This window comes from Erinaceus europaeus, chromosome 16, assembly GCF_950295315.1.
Source record: "Erinaceus europaeus chromosome 16, mEriEur2.1, whole genome shotgun sequence".
NCBI lineage: Eukaryota > Metazoa > Chordata > Mammalia > Eulipotyphla > Erinaceidae > Erinaceus > Erinaceus europaeus.
In genome coordinates this window covers 46,887,866-46,908,436 of record NC_080177.1, presented here as the reverse complement: position 1 = coordinate 46,908,436, position 20,571 = coordinate 46,887,866, and the positions used below count along the sequence as shown (strand labels likewise).

Sequence of the window (20,571 nt, the reverse complement as noted above, 5' to 3'; positions counted from 1 at the left end):
TGGGGAATCACAATGCTGTTAAAAAAACTCACTTTTGGGAGTCGGGCAGTAGCGCAGCTGGTTAAGTGCATGTGGCGCAAAGCGCAAAGACCCGAGCCCTGGCTCCCCACCTGCAGGGAAGTCCCCTCACAGGCGGTGAAGCAGGTCTGCAGGTGTCTGTCTTTCTCTCCCCCTCTGTCTTCCCCTCCTTTCTTCATTTCTCTCTGTCCTATCCAACAACGACGACAACAATAATAACTACAACAATGGCAACAAAAGGGAATAAATAAAATAAATATTTAAAAAAAAAAACAACTCACTTTCACCTTTGGGGGTATGAGGCCTAGGGAACGGAAAGGACAAATATGCAAGAATGTCTCCTGAACTTTCAAAATATGGCTTTGCAAGTTGCCACTCTGTATGAAATCCTTGGACTAAATCTGACCCCTTTGTTCAAATAGGGCATAAAGTTTATTTACAAATATCTGTACAGTCTGAGTGACAGAGGGAATTCACAAAAACAAAGAAAACAGAAGCATTATATTCTGAAGGGAAGTTGCAGGCAACAGACTTACCCTGCAGAATCAGAAGTAAGACAAACAGGCCTACACCAGGAGCTAGGTATATGGACATTGGCCTTTCTGGTTCTTGGAAGGAAGTGAAAAATGTATAAAACAGCCTCAGGTGCCACACCCTTCGACAATGAAACAACGCCGTGTTGCTGCTGCAATTCCCCAGCAAATACTTGCAGTCACCAAAAGGACCCTACTGCTAGGACAAAGGCAATGTCCTATGCTGCCCTGCCTTGGCTGAGGCTGGAGACAATTCTTCAGTCTTGATTCTCTTCAGAGTGCAGGCTACTCAGGTGGTAAGTTAGCTTTCAGTCTTCTTTGGTTGATTGTGCTCCCTGCAGTATTTGGACATTTCAGAAGGAAAGGTTCAGTGGCTGCATAAGGGGGGAGGTTAGTGGCAAAGTGGCTACAGTGTGATGCAGTTTAATAAAAATTTTATTACACAGCCATAATGTAATGGACACTTCTCCAAAATCCAAATGATACTAAATACAGATCTACATTGTGGACCAGAATTACTCCAGCAAATTATATGGATTCTATGATCATGTCTTTTATAGCCAGAAAGAAAAAAAGTCCAAGCTTATCATGATAGGATTTGCCAACAGCCTGCAGGACTCTGCCAGAGTTCAGGCTATGTTAAAAGTCTGTGATTCCACATTTACACAATAACCTATAAAAAGTTTTGGTCAATGGACTATTCAAGTATATATGATTTTAACAAGTCCATCACCAGTCTTTGCCCAACTGATGCGTGTCACAGCTACCACATAGCTGTGTTACAGTCAGAATTATCAATTTACAGTCACAATACTTAAAAAAAAACAACCCCTAATTGCTTTTTAATTAAAAAAAAGTGCAAACTGAGTTAAAGCAAGTTCATTGTTTTGTTTAAATACAACTTAACCCCATGATTTCCCATCATCCTCCTTTACAGAAAAGTAGGGTTAAGTGGTCCAAAGGAGAGCTTCTAGATTAATTAGCTGTGGTATATATAGTCAGCTGTACTTTGTTCTGAAAAGATTTTGTTAAATGTCATTTTTATTTACACTTGGAGCTTTACACCTGAGAATGATTATCAAGCAGTCAGTTAATCTTTTTTCAAACACTTCATAAAGACATACACAACTCTGTTGGCTTCTCCCTAGCTGCACAACAGTATATATGCTCACCACATATATACATACACACGCAAAACTGCACATGCTTTTAACATTTGTAACCTAAATCTGTGTTTGTTCTTTCCACATTCCTGCTGGATATTTTCCTAAAAACAAAGTTATTCTTGCTGAGAAAGCAAGACAGAATTACCAAGATCAAACAAGTTCACAGGGTAGGAAGAAGATACACTGTTCTAGGGAGCTGTGGCTGTCCCTACTAGATGAGAAGGGACCTGTACCCCCCAACCCCGGCACCTGGCCATGGGCTGCCCTCCCACCTACCAGGACACAACCTTTAAGGGAGGGGCCAAATGAGGGGGTTCTCAGAGAGGAGGTGGGAGGGAGGGAAGTGACACAGCTACAGCAGTCAGGTCTGTTTAGTAAGAAGAATCACATTTAATGAGTTTCTTTCTTGCAGTTTCAGATGCTCAAGTACAGCTGAAAAAAAAATCTGAAACAGCTCTAGACCCATGAGAGACTGATACAAAGAGTACTGTATTTTTTTAAAAAAATGTTAAAAAAAAAAAAAACAGACACACACACACACACTCACTTTCTCTCTCTCACAAATATACCCCACCCCCACCCCCCACCGCAATGTACACTTTTTGGAAACTAAATTAGTTTTAAAGAGGTCCCTTCCACAGAGATGGGAAGAGAAGGATGAGGGGACAGGAAGGAGAACTGCAGGTGTTCAGTGCCCATTCCCTTCATAGGGCCAGGTGCCAGGTGATAAGTGTTCAGTAGGTAAGTCTGAGGTGGGAGACTGCCCAGTGCTGCTGCCACTGCCACCATGGTGCCAGCAAGAATCCCAGCTCCATGGTAATACTGAATGTGTGCAGAGTGACCAATTAATCGACTGACTGTGCTGGATCTGGGCTGGGGGTGGGGTGGGGTGGGGGAGGCAAACACAAATCTAAAGACATGGAGAAAAATGAGTGAGCTCAGGTCAGCACTGGGTGGGCCTGCCTGAGATGTTGGGAGATGGTGCAGAGGAAGCAGTCTATACACAAATGGTTTTATATTACAGGCGACTGGCAGTTCAAAGTCTCTCCCTAGTCTTAACTGCTGCTCTGGCCCACAAAGGACAAATCCAAGGGAAGAAGGGCAGGTAGGACATGGTGATGGGGCATGCAGGGTCAGAAGCAGCAGGCTGAGTGTGCTCAAATAAGTCCCCGTCGTTTTTTGTAGTCTTCCAAGTTCAGAGATCTCCTGGGAGCCCCATCCTTGGCTGGCGGAGCCTTGGAGGTGATGGCCAATGCTTTTGATTCTATGGAAAAGAAAAGCACATTGCCATCCTTTTGGTCTGTGCTTCCTTGCCTTGGGTAGTCTCCCTTACAGCTCCCTCAACACACCTGTGGCCCTTCTCCATGAGCAGACACCCCCAGGTCTTCCTCAGGGTCAGCCAAGAGGGTCACCAAGCCATCTGCTTCTTGGCCATCATCAACCCATTATCACCTACCTGAGCTGGGAACTTGCAGATCTATTTTCACATCAAAATCGTGTACTTTGAACAAGTCTTCTGAGAGGTCACTGGCTGACTTAGAATTCAAATCTTTATCCTTTCCCTGACCCTGCAGTGAGAGGAGAAAATACGAAACATTATGTTTTGCAGTGATGGGGAATGAACCCAGGTCTCATGCATGCACAATATCCTGTTTTGTTTTTTTTTGCCTCCAGGGTTATCGCTAGGGCTTAGTGCCTTCACTGAGAATCCACTGCTCCTAGAGGCCATTTTTCCCCATTTTGTTGCCCTTGTTGTTTTTATTGCAATCGTTGTTGTTGAATAGGACAGAGAGAAATGGAGAGAGGAGGGGAAGACAGAGCTGGATAGATACAGACAGCTGCAGATTTGCTTCACCACCTGTGAAGCGACTCCCCTGCAGGTGGGGAGCTGGGGGCTTGAACTGGTATCCTTAAGCCAATCCTGTGTTTTACACTATATGCAATTAACCTGGTGTGCTACCACCCAGCCCCTACCCTGTGTGATTTTTATTTTTATTTTGTAATTTTTTTCCCCTTTTGTTGCCCTTGTTTATTGTCGTCATTGTTATTGCTATCATCGTTGTTGGGTAGGACAGAGAGAAACCGAGAGAGGAGGGGAAGACAAAGGGAGGAGAGATAGACATCTGCAGACCAGTTTCACCGACTGTGAAGCAACTCCCCTGCAGGTGGGGAGCCAGGGGCTCGAACGGGACCGTTATGTTGGTCCTTGCACTTGGTGCCACATGCACTTAACCCACTGCACTACTGCCCGACTCCTGACATGCTAATGATAAATTCAAGTTGTCTTCAAGAAGCAGCAATCATTAATGGTAAAAGCTCAAGTTCATTATCTCTTCCTCTTAAGGCCACTTTCCAATTCTTTCAGGGGGAAGATAGGAGTGACAACAGACAAGGGGGGTTCTTTCTTTCTTTCTTCCTTTTTGCCTCCAGAGTTATGCTGGGGCTCGGTGCTTGAACCACAAATCCATGCTCCTGGATGTCTTTTTTTTCCCTTCCATTTAGTTGCCCTTGTTTTATTGTTGTTGTGGTTATCACTATTGTTATTGAAGTCACTGTTAGATAGGACAGAGAGAAATGGAGAGAGATGGGGAGACAGGGAGGAGAGAAAGACAGACACCTGCAGACCTGCTTCACCGCTTGTGAAGTGACTCCCCTGTAGGTGGGGAGCTGGGGGCTCGAATCCTAATGCGCTTAACCTGCTGTGCTACTGCCCAAACCCCCTTTTCTTTTAAAAAATATTTTGGTATTATCTATTTATTTATTGGATACAGACAGCCAGAAATTGAGAGGGGAGGGGCAGATATATACAGAGAGAGATACAGAGATACCTGTAGCCCTGCTTCACCACTCTGGTGAAGCTTTCCCCCTAAAGATGGAGAGCAGGGGCTTGAACACAGTTCCTTGTACACTGTACAGTATGCACTTAACAAGGTACACCACCGCCTGGCTCCCAAGAAAGGTTCTTTCTAAAGCCAAAAAGCAAAAGAAAGGAACAGCTCAAGTCTGTGGTGTGATAGTGAAAGGAACATACTTACCACAAGCTACATTCGGACTCAAGAATTCCTGGACAGTTGAGGTTCCACATAAGACCCAACAGGCAATGGGCAGCAGTTTAACATTTTAGTTTTTTTTCCTTTTCTTGCTTTTTTTTTTTTTTTTTTTTTAAGATTTCATTTATTTATTAATGAGAAAGACAGGAGAGAGAGAAAGAACCAGACATCACTCTGGTACATGTGCTGCTGGGGATTGAACTCGGGACCTCATGTGCCACCTCCCAGACCACTCTCTCTCTTTTTTTGCCAGCAGGGTTATTTCTGGTTCAGTGTTGGCACTATGAATCCACTGCTCCTAGAGGGCATTTCCCCCCATTTTTGTTATCCTTGTTATTGTTATTGCTGTTGAATAAGACAGAGAAAAATCAAGAGAGGAGGGGAAGACAGAAAGGGGGAGAGACAGACATCTGCAGATCTGCTTCACTGCTTGTGGAACGACCTCCCTGCAGGTGGGGAGCCAGGGGCTCGAACCAGGATCATTGCGCTTTGCGAAATGTGCGCTTAACCCACTGCACTACTGCCCTGATCCACAACCCCCTTTTAATTTGATAGGACAGAGAGAAATTGAGAGGGTAGGAGGAGATAGAGACACCTACAGACTTGCTTCAGCACTCATGAAGGCTTCCCCCCAGGCAGGTGAACAGCAGGGGCTCGAGCCCTGGTCTTTGCTCACATCAACATATACATTCATCCAGGTGTGTCACTGCCCATCCCCCAACACTTTAGTTTTCAAAGAGCTTTCACTTTTACAACCACTTGATTCTTACACCTTATATATCATCATCATTTCCTGTCAGGTAGTTAGAGGTATGGCATCATTCTAATTTTATATGTAAGTATGTGAAGCAAAGGGCAGATGTCAAGTTGTCTAAAGCCAATCAAAGCCTCAGTTAAGTAATAGTGTGGGGTTTAGAATATAGATCATCTGTCTGACAAACAGCAGTTACTGAATTTATAAACAGTCAGGATGAGGTCCTGGGAAGTAGTACAGTGGTTATTATAAAAGACTTTTTTTTTTTTTGCCTCCAGGGTTATTGCTGGGGCTCGGTGCCTGCACTAGAATCCACTGCTCCTGGAGACCATTTTTCCCATTTTGTTGCCCTTGTTGTTGTGCTTGTTGTAGTTGTTATTGTCATAGCTGTGTTGTAGTTGGATAGGACAGAGAGAATTCAAGAGAGGAGGGGAAGACAGAGAGGAGGAAAGACAGACACCTGTAGACCTGTTTCACTGCCTGCAGGTGGGGAGCTGGGTGTTCGAACCGGGATCCTTACACTGGCCCTTGTGTTTTGCACCATGTGCATTTAACCCGCTGTGCTACCGCCCAGCTCCCAAGACTTTCTTTCTTTCTTTTTTTTTTTTTAAGTATTAGGATTCTTTTTTAAAATATTTATCTTTTTGTTGACCTTGTTTTTTATTGTTGTTGTAGTTATTATTGCTGTTGCCATTGTTAGATAAGATGGACAGAGGAACGGAAGAGAAAGATAGACACCTGCAGACCTGCTTCACCACCTGTGAAGCGACGCTTTTGCAGTTGGGGAGCTGGGGGCTCGAACTGGGATCCTTACACCGGTCCTTGCGCTTCACGCCATGTGCGCTTAACCCACTGCATTATTGCCTGACTCTCTGTGAAAAGACTTTCATGCCTGAGGCTCCCAGGTTCAATCTCCGGCACCAGGATAAACCAGAGATGAGAGTGCTCTGGTTTTAAAATAAATCAGTAAGTCCTTAAGGTGGGAAAGGACAGTAAGTGTAAGTTAACATTTCTCCAGGTGGGAAAAATCAAGCCCAAACTAAACAAGGTGTTACTGTAGTGTGGAGGCAGGCTGGTAGATGAGATCCCCCAGTCACAGGTTAGTGTTGTGCTTGCCTTGCTCATTTCCTTTGGAGCATCTGGTAACACTCCAGAACCGTATTTTGCATTCAATTGGGCCAAGATGGCAGCTTGAACAGCCGGGTCTCTAGACTAAGAAAGAAAACAAACTATTTTTAGAGATACCTCAACATTATCCACAGGTTCCTGCCCCCACCCATGTCTGCCTCCCAGTGGAAAACAAACACAGGCAGTTAAAAGCTCTGAAGCCAAGTCCAGATGGGCTATAGCTGGGAGACCTGGTCTCCACAGTGCTAATGCTTGGGCACAGTGAACCCACCCTAGCTCAAGTGGATCAGTCCATGGCTTTCTAGAAATCCATGCCAGTTATTTATTTATTTATTTTAATTTCTTTATTGGGGAATTAATGTTTTACATTCGACAGTAAATACAATAGTTTGTATATACATAACATTCCCCAGTTTTCCATATAACAATACAAACTCCACTAGGTCCTCTGTCATCCTTGGACCTGTATTCTCCCCACCCACCCACCCACCCAAGTGTCTTTTACTTTGGTGCAATATGCTATTTATTTATTTTAAAATTATCTTTATTTATTTGATAAAGACAGCCAGAAATCAAGAGGAAGAGGGAGATAGGGAGGGAACATGATAGACACCTGCAGTCCTGCTTCACCACTTGTGAAGCTTCCTACCTGCAGGTGGGACCAGAAGCTTGAACTGTAACATGTGCACTCAACCAGGTGCGCCACCACCTGGCCCCCCATGCCAGGTTTTTACTGCCTATATGTTCTACACCAAGATAAAAGAGGATATAACCAGACCCAAGAGTTTTAGGCAAGCAAATACGACTAAGGCAATATTATTTTTAACTTTTTTATTATTTTCCTAGTGGAGTTCAATTTCTGTCCCAGAATCTAGGTCCTTAGAGTGTCCTCCTTAGTAAGGTACTCACATTTGACACAATAGTAGGCTTGCACTGCCGCCTAGTGAAGGGGTCCATCTGCTGGTTTTTCATGTTGTGGCTTTCAGCCTGGAAGAGACAACACATAGTATCACATAGTATGGAATTCTACCTTGTACTTCACCCTCTCTTTCATTTGTTTCATTTTTTTAAATCTTTTAAAAAATATATTTATTCTCTTTCGTTGCCCTTTACTGTTGTAGTTATTATTGTTGTTATTGATGTCATTGTTGGATAGGACAGAGAGAAATGGAGAGAGGTGGGGAAGGCAGAGAGGGGGAGAGAAAGATAGATACCTGCAGACCTGCTTTACCACCTGTGAAGTGACTCCCCTGCAGGTGGGGAGTTGGGGGCTCGAACTGGGATCCTTATGCAGGTCCTTTCACTTTGTGCCATGTGCGCTTAACCCGCTGCGCTATAGCCAGAGCCCCCCTCCTCTCTTTTACAAGCTTATATCTAAATAGTTTTTTTTTTGCCTTCAGGGTTATTGCCAGGGTTCGGTGCCTGCACCACGAATCCACTGCTCCTGGAGGCCTTTTTTCCCCTTTTGTTACCCTGGTTGTTTTACCATTGTTGTGGTTATTATTATCGTTGTTATGGATGTCATTGTTGTTGGATAGGGCAGAAAGAAAAGGAGAGAGGAGGGGAAGACAGAGGGGGAGAGAAAGATAAGACACCTGCAGACCTGCTTCACCACTTTTGAAACAACTCCCCTGCAGGTAGGGAGCTGGGGGCTCGAACCAGGATCTTTCTGCTGGTCCTTGCGCTTTGAGCCACGTGCACTTAACCCACACTATGCTACCACCCGACCCCCTCTAGTTTTTAAGGATCTGTAACAGTCAAAATTTGCCTATCGTTCTTTTCCCTTCGAGAACACCAGGACAGTGGTCCGGGTTGTGGCACAGTGAGTGATAAAGCATTGGACTCTCAAGCATGAAGTCCTGGGTTGAACTCCCAGCAGTACATGTGCCAGAGTGATGTCTAGTTCTTTCTCTCTCCTCCTATCTTCTCATTAGTAAATAAATAAAATCTTTTAAAAAAGAAAGGAAGGAAGGAAGAAAGAACACCAGGACAGGGAAAGAGATAGCTTACTCGGTAGAGCACACGCTTTACCATGTGCAAGGACCTAGGTTTCAGTACCAAATGACACCAAGGAATGCTTCATTAACACAGGAAGAGTGCCAGGCTGGCAAAATAGCTCACTTGGACTGTGTGCTGTTTTGCCATGCATATAACCCAGGCTTGAGTCCAGTTCCCACCCATCTCATTGAAGGACATTTCTTTTCTTTCTTTCTTTCTTTTTTTTTAAATTTTTTTATTTATAAAAAGGAATCACTGACAAAACCATAGGATAAGAGGGGTACAACTCCACACAATTCCCACCACCAGAACTTCGTATCCCGTCCTCTCCCCTGATAGTTTCCCTATTCATTTTTTTTAAATTTCTTTACTGAGGAATTAATGTTTTACATTCAATAGTAAATACAATAGTTTGTATATGCATAACATTCCCCAGTTTCCCATATAACAATACAACCCCCACCAAGTCCTCTGTCATCCTTCTTGGACCTGTATTCTCTCCACCCACCCACCCCAGAGTCTTTTACTTTGGTGCGATACGCCAATTCCAGTTTGGGTTCTACTTGTGTTTTATTTTCTGATCTTGTTTTCAACTTCTGCCTGAGAGAAGTTTCAATGTTGTGATTTTTTAAATATTTATTTATTTTTTATATTTATTTATTTTCCCTTTTGTTGCCCTTTTTTAAAATTGTTGTTGTAGTTATTATTGTAGTTATTATTGATGTTGTCATTGTTGGATAGGACAGAGAGAAATGGAGACAGGAGGGGAAGACAGAGAGGGGGAGAGAGAGACAGACACCTGCAGACCTGCTTCACTGCCTATGAAGCGACTCCCCTTCAGGTGGGGAGCTGGGATCTCGAACCGGGATCCTTCTGCTGGTCCTTGCGCTTTGCGCCTCATGTGCTTAACCTGCTGCACTACCACCCGACTCCCAATATTTATTTATTAATGAGAAAGATAGGAGGAGAAACAGAAAGAACCAGACATCACTCTGGTACATGTGCCGTTGGGGATTGAACTCAGGATCTCATCCTTGAGAGTCCAATGCTATATTTACTACGCCACCTCCTGGACTACTAGTGTGATTCTTTCATAATCTTTCTGCTTCTCAAATGAATAAATACTAATGGGATTGTAGAGTTATGAAGTCCTGGTGACAAAAAAACAAACAAATATGTTCAGCAGACAAACATAGGGACAATAAAAACAAAAACAGAAATTCACACACACACAAAAAAAAATAGAGTCTCTAACCTTGTCAGATAAAGTAAGGACTACAAAAGCTGGATAAGGACAAGAGACCAGCAAACTTTAATGAAGGCTCGGGAATCAGGTGGTTGCGCAGAAGGGTAAGCGCATGTGGGTAAGCGCAAGGACTGGCGTAAGGATCCCGGTTCAAGCCCCGGCTCCCCATCTGCAGGGGAGTTGCTTCACATGCGGTGAAGCAGGTCTGCAGGTGTCTGTCTTTCTCTCTCCCTCTGTCTTCCTCTTCTCTCTCCATTTCTCTCTGTCCTAGCCAACAACGATGACATCAAGAACAATAATATCTACAATAATAAAACAACAAAAAGGAAAATAAATAAATAAATATTAAAAAAACAAACAACAACAAAACGAATGATGGTTCTTTTGGTCACTAGCAGGGGAGCCCATCGTCTGAGGCACTAGTCAGGGAATGCTGTTGTGGGATATTTATTCCAACTTTTTTTTAACACTAGAGCACTGCTCAGCTCTGGCTTATGGTGGTGTGGGGGATTGAACCTGGGACTTTGGAGCCTCAGGCAAGAGAGTCTCTCTGCATAACCATTATGCAACTACTAAAGCAGTATGATGAGTCAGGCGACCCAGATGTGGCTGACCATCTCATTGCCTCCCAGGATGCAGCACGCCAAGCCCGCTGGCAACAACTCACGCAAAGTCTGAACTTCACCCACTCAAGTAGGAAGGCCTGGAAGCTTCTTCATAGTCTGGGTGCCGGTAGCCAACCCTCTCCCGTCTCCCATCCTCCCGTATCTCCAAACTCAGTGGCCAGTCACCTAACTCAAGTTGGACGTGCTAAGATTGACCCAGTCTGGAAAAGAGAAATTTCCCATGAGTGGTCATCCCACTTCCGTTTATCTTGTCCATCTCCAAAACTCCCTCCCTTTACACTGTCTGAACTGGAAGACGCTTTGAAGAGGGTTAAACCGGGAACGGCTGCTGGCTATGATAACATCACCCCAGAACTCATTCTTAACTTGGGCCCCGCGGCAAAGAAGTGGCTCACTACATTCCTGTCCCACATCTTGGAATCCGAATCTATGCCCAAAATTTGGCGTCGTGCGAAGATAATAGCAGTTTTGAAATCAAAGAAAGACCCAACACTGGCCGCCAGCTACAGACCAATTTCTCTCCTCTCCGTGTGTTACAAACTCCTTGAGAGGCTCCTTCTGTCATGTATTTCTCCTCTTACAGAGAAATTCCTATCACCCGCCCAGGCTGGTTTCCGCCCAGGAAGATCTACCTGCGAACAAGTCCTGGTCCTCTCAACTTACATTGAAAATGGATTCCAGAAGAATTCAAAGACGGGTGCTGTCTTTGTTGATCTCACAGCAGCCTATGACACGGTCTGGCACCGTGGTCTCCTAGTCAAGATCTCAAGATGCCTGCCTCCATGGGTGGCCAACACTGTATCGTTTCTTCTCCAAAACAGAAGATTCCGGGTGCATCTGGGTGACAAGTCTAGCAGATGGAGACTTGTCTCAAGTGGCCTCCCCCAGGGCTCTGTTCTGGCTCCTACGCTATTTAATATTTACATCAATGACCTCCCAGAAACTTCTTCAAGGAAGTTCATCTACGCCGATGACATCTGCTGTGCAACTCAGGCATCCAAGTTTTTGACATCCTCGAGGAAACATTCATGAAAGACATGTCTCTGATATCTGATTACTGTAAAAAATGGCGACTAATCCCTAGCACTGCAAAAATGGTATCATCTGTTTTCCATCTACACCATGCCTCGGCCTCGCATGAGCTTAATGTGCAGCTTAACGATACAAGAATCCAGCATTAAGCCCAGCCAGTCTACCTTGGCGTTACTCTCGATTGCACCCTGTCATTTCACGAACATCTCATAAAAACTGGAGCAAAGGTGGGCGCAAGGAATAACATCATTGCAAGACTGGCCAGCTCCTCATGGGGCGTGAGCTTCCACACTATGATCATCATCTCTGGCATTATGCTATTCCACTGCAGAATACTGTGCCCCAGTATGGTTCCGTAGCCCCCATGTCTACTTGGTCGATTCCAAATTATATTCCTCCATGAGGATAATTTCTGGAACCATCCGTTCCACCCCGGTTCCATGGCTGCCAGTTCTTAGCAACATCGCCCTGCCAGATATTCGTCAGGATGCGGCATCATCTAAGTTCATTTCCCACGTCTACGCTCGATCGGACCTCCTAATATACGCGGATATCTTCGCCCACCCTGTTCAACGCTTGACGTCTCATCATCCAATCTGGTCTCCTACGCCTATACTTCTCTGTTCCAGACTCTTGGAAACAGAGTTGGCAGTCAGCTAAGGTAAAGAACAAACACCTCATCACAGACACCTGCATGCGTCAACCCGGGTTTGACCTAGCACGTTATGATTGGGCCCTCCTCAATCGCTATCGAATAGGCCATGGCCGGTGCACCGCTAAGTTCCATCGCTGGGGAGCCAGAGATGACCCGAACTGCCCCTGCGGCTCCAGACAGACTATGACCCACATAGTCAACGACTGCCACCTCTCCAGATTCAAAGGAGGTCTCGAAACTTTACATCAGGCTCAATCTGACGCTGTTGACTGGCTATGGAAGAAGGGCAAACGCTAGAAACCATTATGATATCTACCCCCACCCTGTTTATTCCAACTTTGTAAAGATTATTTATTTATTCCATATAGATATGATGGACCTAGAGCTCAAACAGATCCCCCTCTCTACCATTGCTGCTCATCTCCACCAGGAATAGCATAATGGACCCTCCTGTGGATCTCTACAGGACTTTGCCTTCAACATGGAACAACAATGGTAGGGACTGCCTTTCTTGCCTTTTTTTTTTTTTGCCTCCAGGGTTATTGCTGGGGCTCGGTGTCTGTACCACAAATCTACTGCTCCTCGAGTCTATTTTTTCCCCTTCTGTTGCTTTTGTTGTTTATCATTGTTATTGCTGTCATTGTTGTTGGATAGGACAGAGAGAAATGGAAAGAGGAGGGGAAGACAGAGAGGGGGATAGAAAGATAGACACCTGTAGACCTGCTTCACTGCTTGTGAAGCAACCCCCCACACCCCCTGCAGGTGGGGAGCTGGGGCCTGGAACCAGGATCATTGTGCTGGTCTTTACGCTTTGCACCATATGCACTTAATGCATATGTGCTACTGCCTGACCCCTGCCCTACTCTCTGGAGGCTGGGTCAATATACTCTGTCACTTGAGGAAGACAGGTCCTCCAGTAACTGCAGCCTAGAATGTTACTAGCTACAACCACTGAATGCAAGCAAGACTTGCAGGGGTACAGAGATTACACAGGTTCCTGTGCTGAATATGGGCTCCACATAAGATTGATGGGGTTTATAGTTAATGGTATTTATATACTTTTCCCATATTTGGGAGCTACTCTCTGCCCTGATCCAGCTTTCTAGTACTGTTTCCAACTCTGAAACCATATCCCCAGACAATACCTGTAGCCCACCTGCATGTCAGATGTTGGGTTCAGGAAAAAAAAAAAAGCAGTAAAGTCATGGACCCTTTGTAATATACCTAAAATAGACTTCCAAATCTCATCTGCTCTATTCTTTTTTTTTGCCTCCAGGATTACCGCTGGGGTTCAGTGCCTGCATCATGAATCCACTGCTCCTGGAGGCCATTTCCCCCATTAAAAAAAATTTTTTTTAAATTTATTTATTTCCCCTTTTGTTGCCCTTGCTGTTTTTTATTATTGTTGTAGTTATTGTTGTTGTTATAGATGTCGTCACTGGATAGGACAGAAATGGAGAGAGGAGGGGAAGACAGAGAGGAGAGGTAGATAGATACCTGTAGACCTGCTTCACCACTTGTGAAGGGAATCCTCTGCAGGTGGGGAGCTGGGGGTTTGAACCAGGATCCTTAAGCTGGTCATTGCGCTTGGCGCCACATGAGCTTAACTCGTTGCACTAACACCCGACTCCCCCATTTTGCTGTTGTTGTTAGTACTGCTGTTGCATAGGACAGAGAGAAATTAAGAGAGATGGGGAAGACAGAGAGGAGGAGAGAAAGACAGACACCTGTAGACCTGCTTCACCACCTTTGACAAGACACCCCTGCAGGTGGGAATCCAGGAGCTCAAAAGAAGATCTTTAGGTGGGTCCTTGTGCTTTTCGCCATGTGTGCATAACTCACTTTGCGACAGTCCAACCCACTCATCTGCTGTATTGTTACCTTTAGGTTCCTGATTATTAAACAATTTGTTCTACTTTATCTCTCTCTCTTTTTGTCTCCAGGTTTATTACTGGGGCTCGGTGCCTGCATTACACCTCCAGCTCTTGGAAGCTACTTTTTCCCTTTTGTTGCCCTGTTTGTTGTTGCTGTTATTATTGTTGTTGTCAATGCTGTTGTTATTGTTGGATAGGACAGAGTGAAATGGAGAGAGGAGGGGAAGACAGAGGGGGAGAGAATGATAGACACCTGCAGTGTTGGATAGTATGCCAGTTCCCCCTGGCTTCTGCTTAACCATATGCCTATATAGGGATAGATTTAATCCCATTCAAAGCTTTGGTCTATTTACATAAATCACTTTTACATAAAGCACTCCCTCCAGGACATTGGTGGTTCAGTGATAGGATTCTTGCCTGCTCCGCCTCCTCCTTGTCACACTCTGATTTTCACCAGTCACTTTTCTCTCCACCCTCTCTATATCACATCCTGTTTCCACCCTACTTGGAGAGTATAAAAACAGCTGCTCTCTGATTAAAGACACTTGGAAATTGCTTTCCGGCTCCGAGAGTTCCAGAGTGTATCTCCTGTGAAGTTAGTGCAGCATGAGTTCCTGATCCCTCTCCCACGCAGCAGCCTAGATTGGCTCCAGTTGAGTTCTCTCTAACCCAGAGAGCACTAGCTCCGGAAGAAGTACCCTCAGGCTATCCCGGCATCTGGCGCCCAGAACAGGGTCACGTAAGCAGCAGATTTACAAGAAGACATCCTAGATAAGTACACATCTTTTGGGTATCTGCAATATTGTGTTAAGGCACTGTGATTTTTTTTCTTTCTTATTGTTTTCCTGAGATCTCTCCACCATGGAAAATCTTTTCCAAATTCTGCATTCTTTTTCCAGTATACAATTTTTATATATCTGCGACATTTTTCTCGGGGCTTCACCTTATATCCTGTTGATCATCATAGCAGCTTTTAAGGGATATATAGGGCAACCTCTCAAAAGGCTTAAGGACCTAGAGGCTGAGGTCCAAGAGATAAAGGAAGTGATCATAGAACTTAACCAGCACCTTAAAAACAAGAAGAAGCAAAGGCCTGTCATGATCCTGACCCACCCTAATTCCTCTGCATCTTGCCCTGAGACCCCTATTTTGGCATCTTGCCCTGAGGCCCCTATTTTGGCAGACACGTGTCCGAATTCCCCTTTGGACTCCACAGCCATTTCTTCGGCCACCCCCATTTTGGCAGACACGTGTCCGGAACCTCCTGCTGCCTCCACGGCTGCTTCTTCACCCACCCCCGTTTTGACAGACACATGTCCGAATTCTCTTGTACCCTCCAAAACCACTTCTTTGGCTGCTTGTCCAGAAGCTTCCACTTCAGTGACTCCTCCTACCGCTACACATTTATCAGAGCAAGTCCACACATTTCCGGTCAATGTTGCCCCCAATCGAAAAAAACCTCAGGCCTGGTATCCATATTCTGCCACAGACCTGAAGGAACTACGCCAGGCTATCAAGGATGACGGTTTTCATGCCCCATGGACCAGGTCCATTTTACAAGGCCTGCTTCAGAACCTTAATACCCCCCAAGATTGGAGGGATGTAACTCGCGCTATGCTCCCAGGCCCCCTCTTCCTGCAATGGGAGGCATTCTTTCACGACGAATGTTTACAAGAATTGCGGAAAAATATTCAAAATCAGCCAGAGGGGAATTTTGATGCATTGTTTGGAACAGGCCAATTAGAAACAGGGATTCAACAGGCAGAAGCCAAGTTTCCACCGGGGTATTTTGATCAGGTACACCTGTGTGCATTAAAAGCATGGGAGCAATTAATACCACCCATGGGAGCAGCCTCAGCTCCCATTCTCTCCCTTCAACAAGAACCTGATGAATCCCTCGCTAAATTTATTGCCAGGGTCCAGTCGAGTTTGGAAAGGAAGATTTATAATCCTGACGCTCGTTTTCTCCTCCTGTGATCCATAGTCTGGGATGGAATGCTTCCGCATTTTCGACAGGCCTGTATCACTCTTAAAAACGAACACCCAGATACTTGGATTATAGCTACACAGGATCTCAGATCAACCTCTTTTCAAGGACCTATGTTACAGGCCTATGCAGCTACCTTACATAAGCAAAACGGGGCTTGCTTTCAGTGTGGTCGCCAAAGGCATTGGCGTAACCAATGTCCAGAAAATAGACCGCGACCCCGCCTCCAGTCAGGGCAACCCCGCCTCCAGTCAGGGCAACCCTGCTTCCAGACAGGGAATCAGAGACAACGAATGCCTTGTCCCAGATGCCAGAAAGGATTTCACTGGAGGAGAGATTGTTGGTCAAGGTTCCATAGGAACGGCACACCTCTGTCAAATGTAAACAGGGATTTAAACTAGGTGTGGGGCTTCCCTTAGCCCCGCCCCCAAGAGGGAAGGAAGCAGGTCGCCCGCTTGGTGCTGTGCCCTTCTTCCACAAATAGAAGCCCAGCTTGGGACCCAATCTGTCGCTACACCCACCACGCCAAGTAACAATAACAGAGGGTGAGCAGAGGGAGGAACCCGCGGTATGTGGGAACTTCCAGCATAGAAATAACCGGCTGGAGCAAGAGAACAGCTCGAATTCGGAGCCTGAGATTTTATGGACCACCCCTGTTTTAGAAAGGGGTCACCCAACTATGACAGTAAAGATTGGTAATATTCCTTTTAAGTGTTTGATTGACACGGGAGCAGATAAGACAATATTAAGACAAGCAGAGGTTCCCCAGAGTTGGGAACTCCTCCAAGGACCACACTTACATGGTGTTGGAGGACTGACTCAGGCATTCCGCACACGAGATTCCCTTGTGTGGGAAGATCCAGAAGGGACTACCGGACGCTTTCAGTCTTTAATAGCTGATATAAGCACCAATTTATTGGGAAGAGACTTGCTGGAATCTTTAGATGTAGTGATATCCTCAGACACTTCTGCAGGACACCACACTCACTCCTGTGAGACTGCTAGACCCAACCAGCACCCCCAATACTAACTGCCACTGTTCGTAACAGAACTCCCCGCTTAGATTGGCTTTCTAATGAGCCTGTCTGGGTGGAACAGTGGCCTTTGCCAAGGGAGAAGCTAGAAATTTTAAAAGAAATTTTACCACCATTCTCGTTTTGCCATAAGTTTAATGGGTTTTCCAGGACAATTAGATAATCATTTTCCCTCTAATAATTTGATAGGTTCTTTACCTTTCTTGCCTCTACTAGTACCTAAACTTTTCTCTCGAGATCCCATCCCCTCTGCTCCTACACTATTGGTTCACTGATGGTGGAAAAAAGGGAGCTGCTGCCCTTATATATTATCCAGACCAGCAATACCCCAAACCTCTCTTTACTGAACTTCCTGATAATTCCCCTCAGTACAAAGAACTTTATGCTGTTTTCCTTGCATTAAAAGTTGTACCAGAATCCTTCAACCTTTTTTCTGACTGTGTATACTATTAACTTACTTCCATGGCTTGCTCGATCTTATGTAAGAATTGATGAAACCCACTTTCTCCTCTTTTAATTCAAATTGCCTCTATGCTCTGTTCTCAAACCCAACCACTGTATGTTCAGCACCTACGTTCCCACAGCCCTCTTCCTGGTCCCCTGTCCGAAGGGAATGCTGCAGCCGACCACCTTGCCTCCACAGGAATTCTCCTAGCCTCTGTCTCTAATCCTGCTGACTTTCATTCCCTAACCCATGTTAATCTTAAAGGTCTTCGAGTTTGATTTCCTGATATTCCTCTGCCACAGTTAAAACGTATTCTTGCTACATGTTCCTCCTGTGCAGGTCTAATCAAAACACCTGCTATTCAGACTCTGGGGGTTAATCCTCGAGGTTTAAAACCCAACGCTCTTTGGCAAATTGATGTTACCCACATACCCAACTTTGGCAAACAAAAATATGTGTTCGTCTCAATTGATACCTTCTCTAAGTTTATGTGGGCTACAGCTCAGACTGGAGAAAACTCAAAAAAGCTTATAAGCCATATGCTCTCCTTTTTTGCTGTAATGGGCTTACCTCTTCAACTTAAAACGGATAATGGAACTGCTTTTACCAGCAAACAATTTAAAGATTTTTGTTCCCTCTGGAACATTACTCATACTACAGGCATTCCATATAATCCACAGGGACAAGGCATTGTTGAGAGGGCCTATCAAACTCTTAAGGCTCAATTAAGTAAAGAAAAAGGGGAAATGTATCCCCCTAATATCCAGCTGGCAAAAGCCTTAACTACATTAAATCTCTTTAATATTTACAAAAACTCAGACCAACCTCCTATTATTCTTCATTGGCGTACACCACCCACTCTCCCAGCTATTAAAGTCAAATGGAAAGACCCACTTGATAAAATTTGGAAAGAACCTGACCCCCTGTTGACTATAGGGAGGGGTTTCGCATGCATTTTTCCACAAAATTACTCCAAGCCTGTTTGGGTTCTTGCCCGCCATGTCCGGCAATACCCACATGATGGCGCTGATATCCCTGAAGAACAAGAAACACTGCAAGAAGACAGGCTGCAAGAGGACTGGCTACAGGATGCACCCCAGGATTCATAATACAGCATGGCAGAATAAAAAAAAAATCTGATTCACAGAACTCCCCCCCCCCCCCAAATGTCTTATGCTATGACTGGCCAGTTGTGTTTTGTGAGTGAGTGAAAAAAAAAAAATTGAGTTGAGTGACCGAAATTTTTGTACGACCCATTGTGCTCAGAGTACTCTGAAAGTTAACTGACTTTATATAAAACGGCTGGACGCAGCCATGGTTTCTGGAGATGTCCAGAAACAGTCCAAAAATTGTTTATTCCCCTTTTTGATTTCTTTTTTAAGTCTTGATATAAATATGAAATGTTTAGTCTTAAACTGTGTGAGTAAAGATGGTTCAACTATGACAGTAGATCTAAATTCGCATTTGAAATGATATGTCTTATTTACAAGTTTTTCTCCTCCTGTGTGTTATAAACTATATGTTTAATATGGGTGTTTCAAGTTTGGTAAACATTAACTTAATTGTTAAATTGTAACTTCAAAGCTACATTCTTACGAGAAGAGGTAAAATCAATTCATTAAAGTAACTGAGTGTTTAAGGTAAAACTCTAAATATTCAATGTGAGAATTCATCATCTCCTAAGTTAAAATACAAATCCTCTATACAGGACATTTTTGGAGGGCCCCCAAAAATGTCCTGTAAGATATCTTGTGGAAATTAATCCACAACAAATTTGGCATCAATCTGATATTGTAAATGTACCAAAAAAAAAAAATTGTCACTAAAATGTGTTAACTCTAGTAACCTGAGTCTGCTTAAAAACCCAATGTAAAAATAGTTAAGAATCAATATATGTGACTTAAATTCGGTATGAAAATTTTGCTATATAGAGACTGCTACATGAGGTCACAATAGGATGACCTTTAAACGAAATTATAAAGATACCTAAACCAATTATAATCATTGAGTTATCAATTGTAGTAAACTTCTAACTTGTTACAAAGTTTTTCATAAGTAATTGACTACAGCTATGACAAGCCTTCGCATAAAGAAGCATCTGCTCATATAGAATCCCCAGAAATCCATCTTGGACCCCTGACCTCTGACATCACCCACAATTACAGCCAACCCCCGAAACCCATGATGTGACCTGACACGATCTGGAGAACCTGATTCACAGACTCCAAAGGACAAGACTTTCCTACTGCCTTTCTCTCAACCATCGGTGTCTGCTCTTCCTGTTTCTGTTTCGCCCATATTTTGGCAGTTCTAGGTCACTCTCTACAGAGAAGAAAAGTTCCAGTGGCCGTCCTCCTCCATCAAGATAGACGTGTGGCATTTATTTCCTGGCCGTTGACATTGGACTGATGCTTCTATAGAACTTGCTGGACACTCCTTTTATGCTGCTTGACTTCTTGAAGAATGACTGTAGCAGTTCACAGAACTTTCCGCCAGCTGACTCGGGATTTTGCAATGCCAGATCACCCCTCTAGCCCCTCGGCTTATCAGGCCCCCACTCCTCCACCCATCAGGTTCACTCTGTCTCTTGCTACTCTTACTTATCCCTCCCTGTCTAGTGCTAGTTCTTTTTGAAGACACTTACACACTATCATTCTGCTTTCTTCCCAACAGGTTTCTGTTCACCCCTACACTGCTATTCCCCTGACAGAGATGAAGCCTTTTATAGACACTGACCCAGTTATATATGGCTATTAAGTAAGAGGGAGATGTTGGGGAATTGTGAGGATGTGGTTGAGCTTGGAAGGGCTTGAGCCTGAGGGGTGTGTCAATCCTGTTAGTCTCTTTCTCCACGGAGAGGTTGAGCAAGGAGGGACAGTAGAACCCCAAAAAGGTGTGCCTCTTATCAGTCTCCCTGCCTCACAAAGTGCCCCACACTCCTGATACTATGGCAAATAGTTAAAAAGAAAGGGGGAGATGTTGGATAGTATGCCAGCTCCCCCTGGCTTCTGCTTAACCATATGCC

General features: G+C 44.5%; 1 protein-coding gene across 2 annotated transcripts in view; it reads right to left on the bottom strand.

Annotated features, from left to right (window-relative positions):
• Positions 1-427: 427 nt before the first annotated feature.
• Positions 428-20,571, bottom strand: part of RTF1 (RTF1 homolog, Paf1/RNA polymerase II complex component) — a 78,168-nt gene continuing 58,024 nt past the window's right edge. The window contains exons 15-18 of one of the 2 annotated variants that reach the window (XM_060175060.1): positions 7,559-7,636; positions 6,638-6,733; positions 3,174-3,285; positions 428-886 (exon numbers count right to left, since the gene is read on the bottom strand). In XM_060175060.1, the coding sequence (XP_060031043.1) occupies positions 837-886; positions 3,174-3,285; positions 6,638-6,733; positions 7,559-7,636 (336 nt within the window). In that variant the 3' untranslated portion in view covers positions 428-836. Of the gene's footprint in view, positions 887-968; positions 2,982-3,173; positions 3,286-6,637; positions 6,734-7,558; positions 7,637-20,571 lie in introns of those variants that run through there. The other variant, XM_007536474.3, reaches the window with a different exon arrangement.